The sequence below is a fragment of the Vombatus ursinus genome, unplaced genomic scaffold (assembly GCF_900497805.2).
Source record: "Vombatus ursinus unplaced genomic scaffold, bare-nosed wombat genome assembly UNPS02005459.1, whole genome shotgun sequence".
Taxonomy (NCBI): Eukaryota; Metazoa; Chordata; class Mammalia; order Diprotodontia; family Vombatidae; genus Vombatus; species Vombatus ursinus.
Genome location: NW_020945237.1, coordinates 11786634 through 11803579, shown reverse-complemented (window position 1 = coordinate 11803579; position 16946 = coordinate 11786634). Strand labels below are relative to the sequence as shown.

General features: G+C 34.3%; 1 protein-coding gene across 2 annotated transcripts in view; it reads right to left on the bottom strand.

Moving 5' to 3' along the window:
• PLXDC2 (plexin domain containing 2) overlaps window positions 1-16946 on the bottom strand; it is a 490381-nt gene that overhangs the window by 18185 nt on the left and 455250 nt on the right. For both annotated transcript variants that reach the window (XM_027847979.1, XM_027847980.1), the window contains one exon: window positions 4374-4534. In XM_027847979.1, the coding sequence (XP_027703780.1) occupies window positions 4374-4534 (161 nt within the window). The remainder of the gene's footprint in view (window positions 1-4373; window positions 4535-16946) is intronic.

Here is a 16946-nt window from a genome sequence, read left to right as displayed (position 1 = left end):
AACGAATGACATGGCATTTAAAGTAAGGAAAAGAAGAGTGATTCTTAGCTACTGTTAACTTACCCTTCTACATTTATTGTAAAGGTAGCATATACCTCTCCTTTATAATCCCTTAAAAGAAGTCAATCTAACAGCTGAAAAAAATAAGAGGTCAAGCTCTCATCATCATTCATTTCCACCCTGCCCCCCCTAATCCAACAGCTGCATTTAGGTATGTGGTTCTCCATCTGGGGGCCCTTTGTCTCCAGCCACTAGGAAAACTCAAGGATCACAATTGGCTCAAGCTCATTATTCACCGGTCCTAGTTAGTCACAGTTGTGTTTAGTCCAATTAGGGAGAGGAAACAACCTTCACATGTATGACAAACTGGCCAAACAAAAGTCTATTTTATCTATTTTAATTACCCCAAATGGTGGATACCACCGCTAGTGTCTGACATAGTAAGGTCTTGTACATAAGCATCAGAACTTTTAGCGGTGAGGACCAGAGAAGAGCAAAAATATTAAGCCTCCTGTAAAAGTCAGGATGCACATTTTAAAAAATTCAGAACTACTCCTTCTGTTTCTTTTAAAGGATATATTGTGGATGGACACTTCTGTTAGTATTCTAGAGTTCAAAGGGATCTCTAGTTCAATCCCCTCATTTTATAGGTAAGAAAACTGAGGCCACTAAGGGGCATTTGATCCCACGTCCTCTATTTCTAGAGCAAGTGCTTTTTGAGGAACTTTTCAATGGAAGTAAATAAGATTTATTTTTTTTCTGTCAAGGATGATATGCTGCATTTTTTTGCTAGTATATGAAAAGTTTGTGAAGAAACAACAAAGAATAACCCTTTTTCCTAAAGAAAAAAATGCAATCTAGTACCTGAAATTCATTGCAAACTTGACCTCTTGATGTCAGAAACTTTTTGCCCTACTGACTCTGAGAACATCCTTTTTTTTTTAAACCCCAAGAGATGACCTTGGACAAGTCCTGGGCCTTAATCATCTGGAAATGAAGGAGTTAGATTAGAAGGCCTCTGAAATCCCTTCCCACCCGAGTTCTGCAGCACTAAGCTGACTATATATCATCATTCAGCTCTCATCTAGATGTTTTCCAAAACGCTGTTCATGCTCTCCTCTTTGGCACTGTTTGCCTCCTCCTTTGCTGAAATGCTACCGCCATCCCCCAGTGCCTTGGATCCCTTTCCTTCCTCAATTATGAAGAAAGATTTTGCTTCTATATGTATTTTATCATTATATTCTTACTTATTCCTTCCCCTCTTCCTTCTGACATGACTATAGGTATTCCCTCTATTGATTTTTCCCTTGTACCTATTTCCAAAAACATCTGGAATGCATATGCTCTAATGTTATAGGTTTTGATTACATTTTCTCATCACCCATTATCTGCTTTATCCCCTGTAATATGGCTTTTATTTTACCCTACTAAAACTCTCCACACTGCCCTCCCCCCCACCAAGTCACCATTGACAGCCTGGTACTTTACCAAAGGCACCACATTATCTTGACCTCTTAGAAACATTGAAACTTTTGCTCATCCCTTCCTTCTCAAAATTCTCTTGGAGTAGGAAATCACTATCCTAACTCTTCTATTTTTCTGACATGCTATTTTGATGCTATCACTGGCTTACCCCCCCTTGATGTCAACTCTGCCCCTATCCTAATAGGCTCCATTTTCCTTACGGTTTTCCCCCCACTGATGCATTATTGATTTGTTGTTGCCTCACTGTCTTTACCTAAGGTTAAAGAGAGAGAAGAAAGTAGAAGATGGAACCAATAGCTTAATACCTTCATCACCATGACAGAAGACTCTCTAGATTATGTTGTACACCCAAATCTTTTATGTATATAGGAGTTCAAATATTACTATCTGAATTTCAGGAGCTATACACTTCTTTGGCTTATATACATTTTTCTGCATACTAATGGTTTAAGGAAAATAATAATCATTATTATGATTACAGAAAAAACAACTCTCTTATGAGAGGCAAAAAGCACTTTCATGTAACTGTACTCTTTCAATTTCTTGTTTGTTCTTTTGAGGAAAAATAGAATAATCATGAGCATTTTTTAAATAAGCAACCATAACTCATCCAACCTTTTCTTTTCCTCATATGACCAATTTTCTACATTAATATTTTTCTTGTTCTTTACTGGAAACTTTCTCATTTTTCCACACCCTTTCTAAAATAAAGGACCAAACCTGGATAAGACATTCTACTAGGTTTATGTTTATTTCCAAATCTAACTAGCAACAATGAAGGACTATGCTTGATGTTGGTTTACATTAGAGATTTCTACCGGTGATCATCACCAACAGAAGTATAGTAATTTACCTCATGATCAGGTATAGAATGAATCATCCGCATTCCAGTGAAACATTTTTTCAAGGGGAATTTTTTAGTGTGAGAATAACTATTAATGTCAATGATGTGACTAACCAAAAGGATTAGACCCTAAAGTAACTGAATGACTATTATAAATCCTCACCCTTGGGTTTTGTGAGTGGGAGAGTAGAGGATAAATGCTTTCATCACAGTTGTGATTACTCTAGGGCTAAGACTGTTGGTAAATCATATGCTTTACAGTAAATGAGACCTTTATTTTTTGCAAAATGTCAATTCTAACCATTAACACAGAAGACAATATTGTAATCACAGGAAAAAAAAAGGAGTTAAGTGTTTTTGTCATAATACAACGCTAGATTAAACTGTTGAAAAACCAGACAGGTAATAGTTGCACTTGGTTAATGTGAGACATAACCCTTGGTTCATAATGTTAGGAAGCAATCGGTGTGGTATCAGAAAGTGCTGGATGATATAAAGGATTATATAGGACCAATAGCTAGACATCTGGCTGATCTCTGAGTCTTTGCATATATGTCAGCCCTTTATAGAATGCATAAACAACATTGGTAAACATGAACATTTTCTACTTATACCCACAAAAAGAAAGCACATTAACAAAAATTAATAACTGCTTGCCAAACAAATTTCCCAATTACCATCACATTTTCTAAGAACGCCATTTATGGAAAATACCTAACTGGAAGTTTTCTGAGATTGGGGAATATTTATTCTGGTACTTATGAAGTTGCTTTTCCCACCATTATGTACACAATTGGCAGAACAAAGAAATTTTCTAATGGCTAGCACATTATTGTATTTTAAAGTTATGATTTGTATGACAAGAAAACCAAATGTGTCTCTAACATAACAAAGCATTAAAAGGGACCATGAGATGCTTTTGAGTTCAATCTCCTAAGAAAAAATTCTAAACATATGAAAATATCTTAAAATTTAAGACTTTTGGATACAATTGTTGTTTATTTGATAAATTAGTTAAATGTATTTTTCTCTATGCATTGTTATCCCCAGTGCTAGGCACATAGTAGGCACTTAAAATACTTGATGATAGGAAAGACTTCCATACCATTCAGATGGTCTGAGGAGCAGGTTAACCAATCTGGGAAACTCATCACTAGATTTGTTATAGAATGATGAATTTTTCAGTCAAATGAACTCAAAGTCATAGAATTATTGTAGAGATTTGCTCCAATGTAGGAAGTCCCCATGCTAAGGAAAATAAAGATTCTTGAAAGCATGGAAGAATGATCTATTCCAAATGAATAATATAGATATAGATGAAGCACTGAGGAAGTCTTTGCTGGCATAGTCTTCATATGTATACATATTTATTTTACCTACCATCTGTCTAATCTATACATACAGATTTATCTACACAAAAATAACTAACATGTTCACAAATATGCCATAAATGCTACAGATATAGTTAATACATTTAAACTTATTTATATAGTCTTTCTCTCTGTATGTGTGTGTATATATATATGTACATATATACATATACATAATATAAAAATTTACCTATCTACATAATATTCCTTAAAGGAAAGGATGTTTTCTACCTCATCATACCCCCTCTCTACTCTCCATACACAACACCTAATAATTGCTTTGCCCATAGAAGGCAAAAAAAAAAAAACAACCCAACAACCAAAAAACATATATTGATGAATTGATATTTCCTGTATCCCTCATGCTGGAGTTTTTACTCATTTCCACCTTGGAGATGGAGAACAGCTGGTTACCATGCATTTTACAACAGGGCAGACAAATATGGTCCCAATTTTCCTTAGATCTACAAAAGTAGAGGTAGTTTGAGTCCATAAAACATTCCAAGATAAAGGGAACAGAGTTTGTGAATGAAGGCAGCTTATCAGCCATTTTTTATGAATTCTGACTACTCTCAAATGTAAAATGTCTGCTCAGTAGTACATGAACAGATGGTAAGATCATACACTGGAATTAAGTCAAAGAACTAATGTTGTACTCAAGGACCTCTACTCACCTCAATGAAGAATATGCTGGCTGCTGATGTTGGATGGTTGTACATGTAGACTGTCACAAGGATGGCTGTTGCTATGATGAGGACAAGGATGAGGATTCCAACGATCAGACCAGCATGGAGAGCTCCATCTTTTTTCTCTGCAGCACTGTCATCAGTAGAGGCTACAAGAACAGTAGATTTATTGGTTGGAAGCTTTCAACTTTCCTAAGTTTGTGTTTCATTTCGAGAGTTTTAAAAAATTTGAACTGTAAAATATTGAATTTTGCTGCTTCTAAACATTTCCCACAAAATATTTTCAGTGGTACTGATTCTAGAATGAGATCAGATCTTCTTTATTTATGCAACTGAACATTCTTACTGTTTTTTTTTACTGTTCTTAGTTCAATAAACAAAATAAAATTATTGAAAATATAATTTGGATCATTTGAATTTCTTAGGTATACAATGAATCTCCCTTTGATTTCTCCTAGAAACTATTAGAATTCTTTTGCAGACAAATTATTGAATAAATACATTTCAAAAGCCTGGATGGAGTTCTTTAAAGGCATAACATTTGGATGCCAAATGACCCACAAATAGTTTCACCAGAGTTTAAAAAGTACATACAGCCTATGAAAATATTCCATTGTGCTTTCACTGAAATATTTTCCTAACACTCTTTCAGAAAGTGAAACATTAAGATATCCAATAATTGTTCAACCAAAGATCAATCAATCAAAGGAAACCAACAAAGGAAAACTTCTAAGGCACTATGAGAATAGACCACTAAATTATGGAGAGGTAGAGGTGGTGTGGTCACTGCATCTCTTCATGGAGAGTCAATATTTTGGCTTTCGATATAATTATTAAAAATTCACAGAGAGCTTCCATGCTCCAACCAAACTCACCTATTTTTGCCTATTCATAAATGGTAGAAGAAGAAAGGAAAGAGAGATGTTTGAGAGATTCTGGAGTAAAACATTCAGGCAACTGAACATTAGCACATAGCCCATCAAATACAAAAGATGTTCTTCAGGGCGTGTTTGATGATTTTAAATTATTAGCAGGTACTTAAAAATAAATTTTAATCTTTTCAAAATATTTCTTTCATAAAAATTTAAATAATCCACAGTATTATGTAATCATTTCCTTCATGCCATTCCCCAGGTCAAAACTCTTGAATGGCTCTACCTACAGAGAATTAACTTTGCATTTCAACATTCCCAGCCACCTCTAATCTGATTCCATCCCCTCTATCAGATATCATCTTCAACTCCTTCCCAAAAGGTACCCACTGGTTCACTTAGGTTGGGTTCCTGATTCTCCTTCAAGCACACCACACTCACTTCCTCAATAAATCCATCATACTAGGCCCTCGAATGTCATAACCCTCTTTGGGCATTCAAATCCTCCAGAAATTTTAGGTCCACAATGTGATATCATTTAGTTTTTAATGACTATTTAGAATTCCTGGCTTCCCTTACTCTACATATTATAGTTTTAATTATCCAAAATTTAACATTAATCAGAAGATTTATAGAAACATTTTTAGTTGGTTATAGTGGAAAGAAAAATGGACTTGGTGTCAGCAGATCTTGTAAACACAGACAGTTTTCTAAAGACAGAACATAAATTGTTAATGGTCACTTGAAAAACACTCAACCTCACTAATAATGAGAGGCAAATTAAAACCATGTTGAGCTGTCATTTTACAACCACCAAATTGGCAAAAATAATCAATACCAATGAAACTCATTGGTGGAATTACGGAGAGACATGTAGACTAATTCACGGCTGAGAGAATTGCAAACTTTGAGGAAATTTTTGGAGAATAATATACCAGCACACTGGAAAAAGTTACTAAAGTAGCCATACCCTTTTACCTCTTAGTTCAATTTCATTGAGTACAATATAATCTGAAAATGTTATTGAAAAGAAATAGCTACCCATTCAAAGATTTTTATAGCAAGATCACATGAAATTGAAAAAAAAGTAGTGAACTGTTAAAATAAATCATAGTGCACTGATAGAATACTATAAAACTATTTAGATAAAGCCTGAGAAATACAAGTAAATCTGAGAAGAGATTTGGGAAATCATGCAAAGCATAAAAATCAGAACACAGTATATACCAACTATGACTACATTAAATTGCATGGATAAAGAATCCTCAGAGACTTAGAGGGAATGAAAAGTTATACTTTACATAATGAATTTTTTTGTAAAAATCAGTAATAAATGTATTTAATTGATCATATTAATGTTCAATATTATATTTTACATGAATCATTCAGTAATAATAAAAGGGATGACTTTATAACCACTAGTCACTGGCTCTGTAACACTGTACAAGTCTCTTAAAACTCTTTGTATCTCAGTTTCTTATCTGGAACATGGGTATAATATGTGAGAGAGAGAAAAAAGAAACACTGTAAAAATTGTGGGTTATTTGTTTTTATTATTTAGAACCCCAGTCATTAGTTGAATAAATATATTATTAACAGTGGAAGACAATGATCAACCCACTCATTTTCTGCTAATTTGCTCATATTTTATCAGATATTAGCTGAGTGATGAAAAAGTACATTTACCAATGAAAATCAAGGTAAGCCTCCATTGCTAAAAAGAACAGAAGATTTTTTTCCATATCCTTATATACAATTGATCTCTTCCTGTTCAAGGGCATGGCAATTAGCTGAACTAATATTACCAGACATGATGTCTGGAAAGATGCCAGTAACTTCAAGTGGTGGGGAATGTATGATAAAAGGAAAATAATTACCTTCATTTTAATGAGTCTGCTGGTAGCTTAAGGTGAGTAAACATCTAATACAAATTGCCAAATTTGTATGAATTATTATGTATGCTCTACTACAAATAAATTATGTTCTGATGTGAAATGAGTCAGGAAAATAGAGTACCACAATTTCTGGTGCAATATTTTCACTTTCCTTTTCATTTGTAAGGTATTTTGGGTACAGCCATTATTATTAACCCTTTGAACAACAATGTTAATATTTTAAAAGATGTAATACATTAAGTTCACATATGTAATACTTATATCATCTTTTTTTGTATAACAGAACTCTTCTCTATAAGAGAACCCAATGCAAAAAATACAATTAATTTAGAAAGAGCCTTTAAACCACCCTGAAGTTTTCTCACAAACAGGAAATATGCAAAGAGCAGAATGGAAATAGTCAATGTTAGAGGAGTTATGGGAAGATGGCATACCAATGCTTTGTTGGTTGAGTAGTATGAATGGAACTTTAACTATACTGGAAAGCAATTTGGAATAATGTGAAGAAAAAGTTATTTTCTTCAACATATTTACAGAAGCTCTTTTTAAATTAGCAAAAAAACTAGAAACACTTGAGCCTCAGGCTGCTCTCCAAAGCTTCCCTACTTAGAATTTCTATACCAAGAAAAGCATGGGTCTTTGTCATATTGATACACATGAATGAATCCAGTAATACAAAGCATAATGTATTCTATGCACCTCAAAAATAATGATGTAAAGTGATTTAAGGAAAACACAATGCCTACAAAAAATGTAAATGGGGTACAACAACCACTACACAAGAAAGTTGAATTTGCAAAATTCAAAATATAATTCAAAAATAACAAGTTTGGCCCCAAAGAAGAGATATAAGAAGACAGTCCATTCTGCTCCTTTGCAGAGGCTGGTATTGTCAGGCAAGGAGCATCACATGTAAAATAAGATTTTTTTGATGTCTTGATTGGTTTTAATCAATTTTTGTTTCATATTCCTCTTTTTCTGCTGAATTCTGTTAGAAGGTGTGAGGGAAGTAAATAGAAAGAAATATAGGATATGTAAAAAAACAAAATCTATTAATAAAATCTATTAAAATAAATCATAAGCACTTCAAATGGGATATTAAAATATAAAATTGCTTCCTACATAATTTTGTAAACTACAGTAAATTACTAGAAATTTCCACAGTTGAAATTTAATTTGTTGACCCTGAGGCCAGAGGGATCATATTGTATTCATTTAATTTCCTTTGCAGAAACAACACATAAAGTTGTCAACTTTGACAATAACCTTTACTAAGGCTATAGGGAGAGAACAGCTTTCAGGTACAAAATCATGTTTATACACTTAATATAGCCCGATAACAGTTTTGAGAAAGTTTTAAATAACTAGGGAGATGCGTCATGATGGATCTCTTTCTTTTGGAGAATCTTTAGATGTTCACTTTCTCTCTAGTCTCTTATGCAACTACTCAAACCAAATAATTTTCCTATTCCTTTGCCCCAATCCTCTCACTTCCCACCAAAGTGGGAGCGTTCACATGTGTGACTATCTGCTTCCTATTATGCATTTTCTGATAGGGAACAAAGAATAGGCAACAGGGCATTTAGGGGAAGAAAAGGAGCTTTTCTCATTAAAACACAAACATATGTGTACATGAATATGTGTGTACATCTATTCATAGAGATACACACAGGTATACATTTCATATTTAACAAATATCTCTTTTGCCCCTGTAATTTTCAGGAAATTTAAATATATATATACACAAAGCAGCAAGGACGGTCATTAATATTAAATAATATTACATTGCCTCAATTTAGGCCATTAGTGCCTTAAGCATGTTCTTTGAGGTTTTTTTTTATAATATTATGAAATATAAATTGACATTTAAATACAGAGAAGGCATTAAGGGCCATCAAACAAATGTTATTATTTCTTAATAAACCTTCCTTGGCACCACAGTACCAGAGACTGACTGAATGTGAGAAAAGGAAAAAAAAATAAAGCAATTTTGTGATGCAGCTCATGAGGGGGAAGAAAGGATCTCACAAACATAGTTCATTGGCCCACTTTTAGGAAAATATATGAAATAATAATACAGAAAGAAACCAAAGAATTTTTAGCATTCTGTTTCTTCCTGGAGAATCAGTTAGCTTTAAAGCCATCTACCTATTTTTTATCATACAACTAGATTTTTCTATGTGTTTTGTCTTGATATCTGGAATTCAGTTTGCATCCAGCAGCACAATGTTCCAATATGCTTTAAAGGTTTCATTAGCACTGGAAAATCTGTTCTATACTTCCTTCAATTCTGTTGTGCCACAGAAATGAGCTCCAGGTACCACTAAATAACTACTATAACTAAATGAAATGAAAGAAACCTAGCTAACATAGAGAAATTGTCTTCACCTAAAACCTAAATCTCCCTCTAGCCTAACTCTGCTCTGGGACAGAAAATTAAGTCCTTTGAGGGACTGCAAAGATGAAGGACAATATAAAACCTGGCTAAAAAAAAAAAAATTGTTCCAGATTGATAAATCTTGGAGAGTCAATGCTGGAATATCTTCTTCTAACCAAGAGATAGGCTTTAGTTAGGAGAAATTAAAGATTTGTTTTCCAACTTTGGATTATCAAATTTTTAATAAAAAAGTTCCCTTTGGGATCTGACACATTTATGGATTCCTAGTCAAGTACGTGGCTTTTTAAAAACTCTGACAGAATGTCAACTCAGTTTCCCTCTGGAAGTTTTCCCACGTGCAGCAAGGGACTTCATTCTTTAGCCTTTGTTTTCCTTTGCAGCTTTTCTACTCGTATGTGCTAGTCCTAGTTTAATGTTCTCCTCAGTTAAGCCTTTTATCACTCCTTCCATCCATTCATATACCTTTTTCATAATTATTGTATTACTCTTTTATGGACAATTTCCAAAACTTTCAGTGTGTTGATGACATTCTCATACTAGGATACCTAGAAATTTTTACATGAGAAAGATGCGATCTATAAATACATACCACACTGAAAATATATTCATGGTTCATATGGTAACCTCACTGTAGGAGGCATGTGGATAAATGTAGGGACTAGATATTGATAATGACAGGTAAAAATGATGGTAACTTCATTAGGTTTGGTGGAAGTGTCCCTGGCCTCAATTTGCCCATCAACATAGCTCCACAGTTACAGGCCATGCTATTAAAAGGGAGGATTTCTATTCATGGGACCATATAGAATGTTCTGGTCAAAGGAAACAGCTATAATTCTTTGTGCTCTATCTCCTAAAACTGAGGAGATATAAAACTTGTCAAATCATGGAAAGGGGCAGTTTAATTCCATAATAATGAGAATGTCTGGAAAGGAATCACCACCTAACCTGCTTCTAGCCATGTTATGTGATTTAGGATTGTCTCTACAGTCAGAAATAGAAATAGAAAGTCCTACATTGTTTTAGGGTTCCCCAAGTAAAAACAACTAAACCCCCACATCTACACAACAAAACATTTTCTTTCCCCACCATCCTAAACCCCACTGGCAATTGTCTGCTTTTGAATATATGATTTCTGTACTTTTTTGCAGGAATATGAATTCTTAGCATATTTTTCAAAAAATTATTTTTTCTATGATAGGTTTTTATTTATTGTTTGATTTCTCTTAAGATCAAAGACCAAAAGCTGGCAGAGACCTTTGTGGCTATCTGGAAATTCCCCCTCATTTAATATAAGGACACACACACACAGAGAAGAGGGAGGATTGAGCAAAAATTGCCTAGGTAGTAATTCGCAGTTAGGATTCAAAGTCAGATCCTTCACTCCAGATCCAGTAAATGTTCTTTCCACTATGTCATACTAGTTCCATTTTATATACTACTCAAATGATAATCTCCCCCACAATCAGTACCTAAATTCTCAATCTAAATAAATTAAATTTAAATTAGATGAATAAATTAAATTAAGTTAGTCTCTGTAGACTAGTTATTTTCCCTTTATTCAGTGCCAAACCAAGGCATGTTTAATAATATAAAGGTCTGAAAGACAGGGATGCCAATATAGTAATGATGTAACTTTGAGTCAACCCAACTGTTCTGCATGCCATTTGGAGTTATGCTTTAAATAAAATGATGAAAACATCCACAGCATTTGACCTAGAGATCTCACTGCTAGGCATATACTCTGAGAACATCAAGGATAGAAAAAATGATCCCATATACACCAAAACATCTAGAGTAGCACCATAAGTATGTATGGATATATACATACACATACATATATGTGTGTATATATATACACACACACATATATATACATATAAACACACACTTATATACACATGTATATACACACATTCATATATACATATATACATATATGTATATATACACATATATACATATATGTATATATACACATATATACATATATATGGCAGCACTTTTTTGGCATCAAAGAACTCAGCAAAAATAGGAAACTGAATATTATGGAAAACTGATATCACATAAGGGGAAAAATTAAGAAAATAAGGAAGCATTAAATTTATGTGGACAGATGCCAAATAAAGAAATCAGAAATGAGGAAACAATATACACAGTGATTACAATAAAGCAAGTGGAAGGACCAAAATAAAAACAACAGCAATGGGCCTGGGGTGTGGTGTGAGGGGATCGAACGCTATGATTATAATGGCCAAACTTGATCCTATAGAATAAATGAGAAAATGAAAAAATGCCACTCGCCCTTCACTGGAGAAGGTAGGGTACTATAAAGGTAGATTATTGGGTATACTGTCAGACTCAATAGATGAGAGCATTAGTTTTGTGGAAATGTGGTTTTTTAAAAAAACAACTTTATTACAGGAAAATATTAGTTACAGGAGAATAGAGAGTTCTATTTGGAAACAAAGGGGTATCAAAAGATAAAATGCAATTTTTTTAGACTATGGGAAGATTTTAAAAGCATAAAAATTAAACCTTTTTTTTTCCCCAGAAAATAATATTCATTCACATGACTAAGCCAAGGAAAGGTTTCAGGGGAAGAAGAAAAGATTTCTGCTTCAAGCCCTACAGAGAACAGCTGGTAGAAGCGTGTTCCCCTGGTCCCGCTGTTTATTCTGTTATGGAGCATGGGGAAGAAAAAACAAAATAGCATCAAGCTTTCTGAATTGTCCAGGCTTGCTGGGAAAGGAGATGGATTATATTTATTTCCAGGGAAATTTTTTTTAGCTTTTTTATGTTTTTCTTCTTTCTTTCTTCCCTTTTTATTTATTTTTAGTTTTCAACATTTACTTTTATAAGTTCCAAATTTTTTCCCTCTCCCTCCCCTCTCCCCAAGATGGAATGAAATCTGGTATATGCTTTACATGTACAATCACAGTAAACATATTTCCACATTAGTCATGTTGTGAAAGAAGAATCAGAACAAAAGGGAAAACCACAAGAAAGAAAAAAACAAAAACAAAAAAGAGAAAATAGTATGTTTCAATCTGCATTTAGACTCTATAGTTCTTTCTCTGGATGTGGATAGCATTTTCCATCATAAATCTTTAGTAACTGTCTTAGATCCTTGTATTGCTGAGAAGACCTTAATCTATCAAAGCTGGTCATCGTACAAGGTTGCTCTTACTATGTACAATGTTCTTCTGGCTCTGCTCGATTCACTCAGCATCAGTTCATATAAGTCTTTCCAGGTTTTTCTGAAATCTACCTACTTGTCATTTCTTACAGAACAATCGTATCTCATTACATTCATATGCCACAACTTGTTCAGCCATTCTCCAATTGATGGACATCCCTTTCCAGGGAAATTTTTAAGCACAGATGGAATGTTCAGGTTCCTACATGGTACAATTTGAGGTACCTGAACAGAAATACTATCACCAAATTAGCTTTCCCTTCTCAACTCCATGCTACTCAAAGTACCTAACATTTCCACAGCTGGAATTAATATTTTGAGGTAATGGATTAAAGACCCTTGTTCATGTGTGTCATGTTATGAGGGAATAACATTATATTAGTACTCTGCTAGGAAAGGCTTATCCATCTGTAATAATGTTTTAACATGAATTAGTATTATTAAATTGATATTTTTTAAAAAAAATTGTCCTTTTAACAACATTGAAAGACACAGTAAAGCTTAATTTTAGTATTTATGCAAACTGGGAGACGATTATAGACAGGTAACATCAATTAACAAGTGTTTTTAAGCACTCACTATGAGCTTGGAACTGTTGATACAAAGAAAAAACAAACAAACAAACAGAAACAGCAATAACAACAAAAACAAAGAGAGAGAGAGAGAGAGAGAGAATGAGAGAGAGAGAGACTATCAAAAAGGCATACAAAAGAATCCTCAAATCACTCTCATCTTCTTCATAATTTGTCTTCGAGATGATATTGACGGCAACTCCTCACCTATCTCAGCTGTGCTATTTGAGCAATATCTGAGCATTTATTTTCCAAAGGGTTCATAGAATTAATGTGTGATTCTCCCAGTCTGTGTAAATGCATGCTGAGAAGATAAAGGCTTCTCAGTGGGGAAGGAAGTAAGGATTAATTGGGCTCATAATATAGAAAGTAATACTTGGCTAATATTTACTAAGGTCACTAATTCCATTTGAGATAAGAATCAGCCTTGCATAAAGCTTTGACGCATAATCACTGCCAGGCACATCTGGCGTCCCAGTCTCTTTAGAGGGAAAGATTTAACTCTCAAAGCAAAGTTTGGAATCCTTAAATAAAGTATGTTTGGGTTCTTCCTTAGATTGAACTGGACATCCATATAATCAATCAATCAACTAGTCAGAAAGCAATTATTAAATAACTACCAAATGCTTGGCCCTGTGCTAAGTACTGGGAATACAAAGGGGACAGCATGAGCATTTCTGTTCTCAAATAGCATACATTCTCTGAGGGAGACAGAATGGGCAATTATAAGCATATGGAAAATGAATGCAAAATAAATATAAGGCAGTTATATTAGGGTACTAATATAACTAGAGTTTGGAGAAGTGGTAGTGCTATAAGATGAAAGAGAGAAGGTAGTCCAGGAAAGGGAGGGCCCATTTGTTGAGTTATAGTAACATTCAAGGATTGTAATGGTAACCTTTTGTGATAATCTTTCAGTGGCATTTATTTAAAGTGGTCATCTGAAATGACAGTATCTCAAGCCATTTCCAATTCTCATAGACTTTGGTATTAGACATAAGACTTGTGAAGATTAATGAGAGCCTTTTAAGCCTCTAGCTTAGGCAGCCTATCTTACAGGTTCCCTTGAGGCATTGTGTGTGTGTCTACATATGTGCATCCATGGGAAATCTGTCTTGATTTAGTCCCTGGAAACACAACTAGCCTATGTCAGCCTGAGCAATGAGACATTACTTCTTACTCCTGGAAATACTTGTGAACGAGGACATCATTTAGATATTTATTCTAGTGGAATTGATGTTATAACCCCATAAGAAGGTAAGGAGGAAGGACTCCATGGCCATGCAGTCAGTACATATTGATGGCACAGTCATGATAGTCAAATTTTAAAAACACCAGGTCCTGGGGCTTAAATGTGAATTTGGTTACAGGGGCAGATAAAAGGTATGCCATATGTCAATATCACAAATGAAAAATGGAAGCAGGGAGAACCAATTGTGCAGAGATATTAAATTTTCATGGCCCAAGAGAAATGGCAGCAAATTATGGTTTGGATATAATCTCTTATGAAGACTAAAAGAAGGAACCTGGACAAGAAACCTTTTTAGAAAGGATTGTAGAAGCTGTTATGGCACTCTTCCGAGGCTTTGTCTATTCTACCCCTATCCATGGCACAATGATTGGGAAACATAAAGCTCTCTAGGGTAAAAGATTTATATAACATGGTTAATGTAAAGTGGGACATAGTCCTTTCCCTCCACATCTGCACTAGGAAGGTATTTCACATTATTTTCTAGAGTAATCATATGAGTTCTATGATAATAGTATTTAAACTGATAGTTATTTGATGAATGACTTCTCTCCTAAAGGCTGAAAGGTTGAGTAGATCATCTTAAATTCCCCTTTTATGATTTCATCATTCTCTAATTTTATAATGACAGTATTTGGTTGTGCTGGTCCAGTCTTCAACAGGGGGAGAATGGCAATAAAACAGGGTTTGTGTGGGAGTACAAGAGAGGGATAAGAGGGAGGGGGGGAGGGAGGGAGAGATAGAGAGAGAATGAGTTGGAAGTCTTCAAAGCATACTTGGATGATTGATTATTTATCTGGAAACTGTTTTTATAGGGAATTCCTATTCAGGTTTGAGGATGCCAGAAGACTCCTAAGGTCTCTTCCAAGTAGGAAAATCAGTGATTCTAATTGCATTCACTGTTTTTCATTTTAATCTTTCCAGTGGTTTTACTTAACTAGTGAGAATCTTGTTCTTTGTAAGAATTATAAAGAAAATACACCTAAAGAAGTACAAAGTAATGACCATCTTCTCTCTCTCTCCCCCTTCCCTTCCTTCCCTCTGACTGTAAACACAATTTCTGGAGGTTAAATGACAAAGGCAAAAATTACAAATGAAATTTAAGGAAAAAAAGTCTCATCATACATGTTATAGCAGTGACATTAATTACTCTTCTGCTAAAAAATCTTGTGGTTGGGTTTGATTCATCGAGTAATTATGGTCAGTGGAATAATGTTTGGTCGCAGTAGCTTACAGCAATGTTCCCACCCAATCAGTGTAGTTATTCTTTGACACCACTGTAATTAACTCTTGTCCTTATGGGCCAGGATAGTTTCAATATCTTATGTAGTTTTATTTCAACAATGCAGAATGCAAGCAATTAAAATTTAGTAAAAGTATAATATGATGCCACCTAGAGCAGAATTACTAGAGCTAAAGGAGTCTAATTTCATATGGAATTGGAGTAAGTATTTGAACTCAGATCTCTCTGACTCTAGGTCCAATGCTCTATCCACTGTACCAGCTAATAAGGACAGAGCAGAAAAGAAGCAATGAGTTTTAACAGAACTCAGCAAATCTAGCGGAAAGAGAACATGAAGGGGATAGAAAAAATGTTAATTGAAAAATGAGCTCAGAATAGGCGCTTCAGCAAAGATGTTCTCAGGACTGAGAACAGCAAACAGGAGATATTTTATGTTCAGAGATATTTTATGTTATGCCCTGTGTGTTTGCTTCTTTTATCAGAAACCACATAAGCAAGTGATATTTTATTTTCACCATCAGATTGGAATTTGATTTATTGTCTCTATTTATAAATAAAGTAAAACCATGTATCTTAAAAAAAGACAATCTTAGCTCTATGTTAATTCCACCTTCCCTGCATACTGTATGATACCATCAAAACCCAAGTTATTGAAAGTATTGTCATTGAAAACACATAGCTGTCTTTACTCAAATGAAAGTATGCCTTCAATGCATTTATGCTTGTGCATATATTGGAAATGGGTTAATAAATCTCATCAGTTAGGAGGCACAAGGTATAAAGTGCTAGACCTGCAGTCAAGACGACCCGAGTTCAAATCCTGCCTCAGATATTTAGTAGATGTGTGACCGAGGGCAAGTCATTTGATCTGTCTAAGCCTTAGCTTTCTCATCAGTAAAATGAGGATGAGGTTGTTGTGAGTATCAAATGAAATGAAATATACAAAACACTCGCAAATCTTAAAGTTAAATAAATGTTAGCAATAATGATCAATAATTGCTTTTGCTCAATACTAATTAACATACATTCTGTGAGAAAAAGGGCATTTTAGGATCTTTCTCATTCTACTTTACAATTTTCTGTTCTGCTCTAGGAAGTCACTACCCACTAGAATGTAGCTTTTGAATCAATCA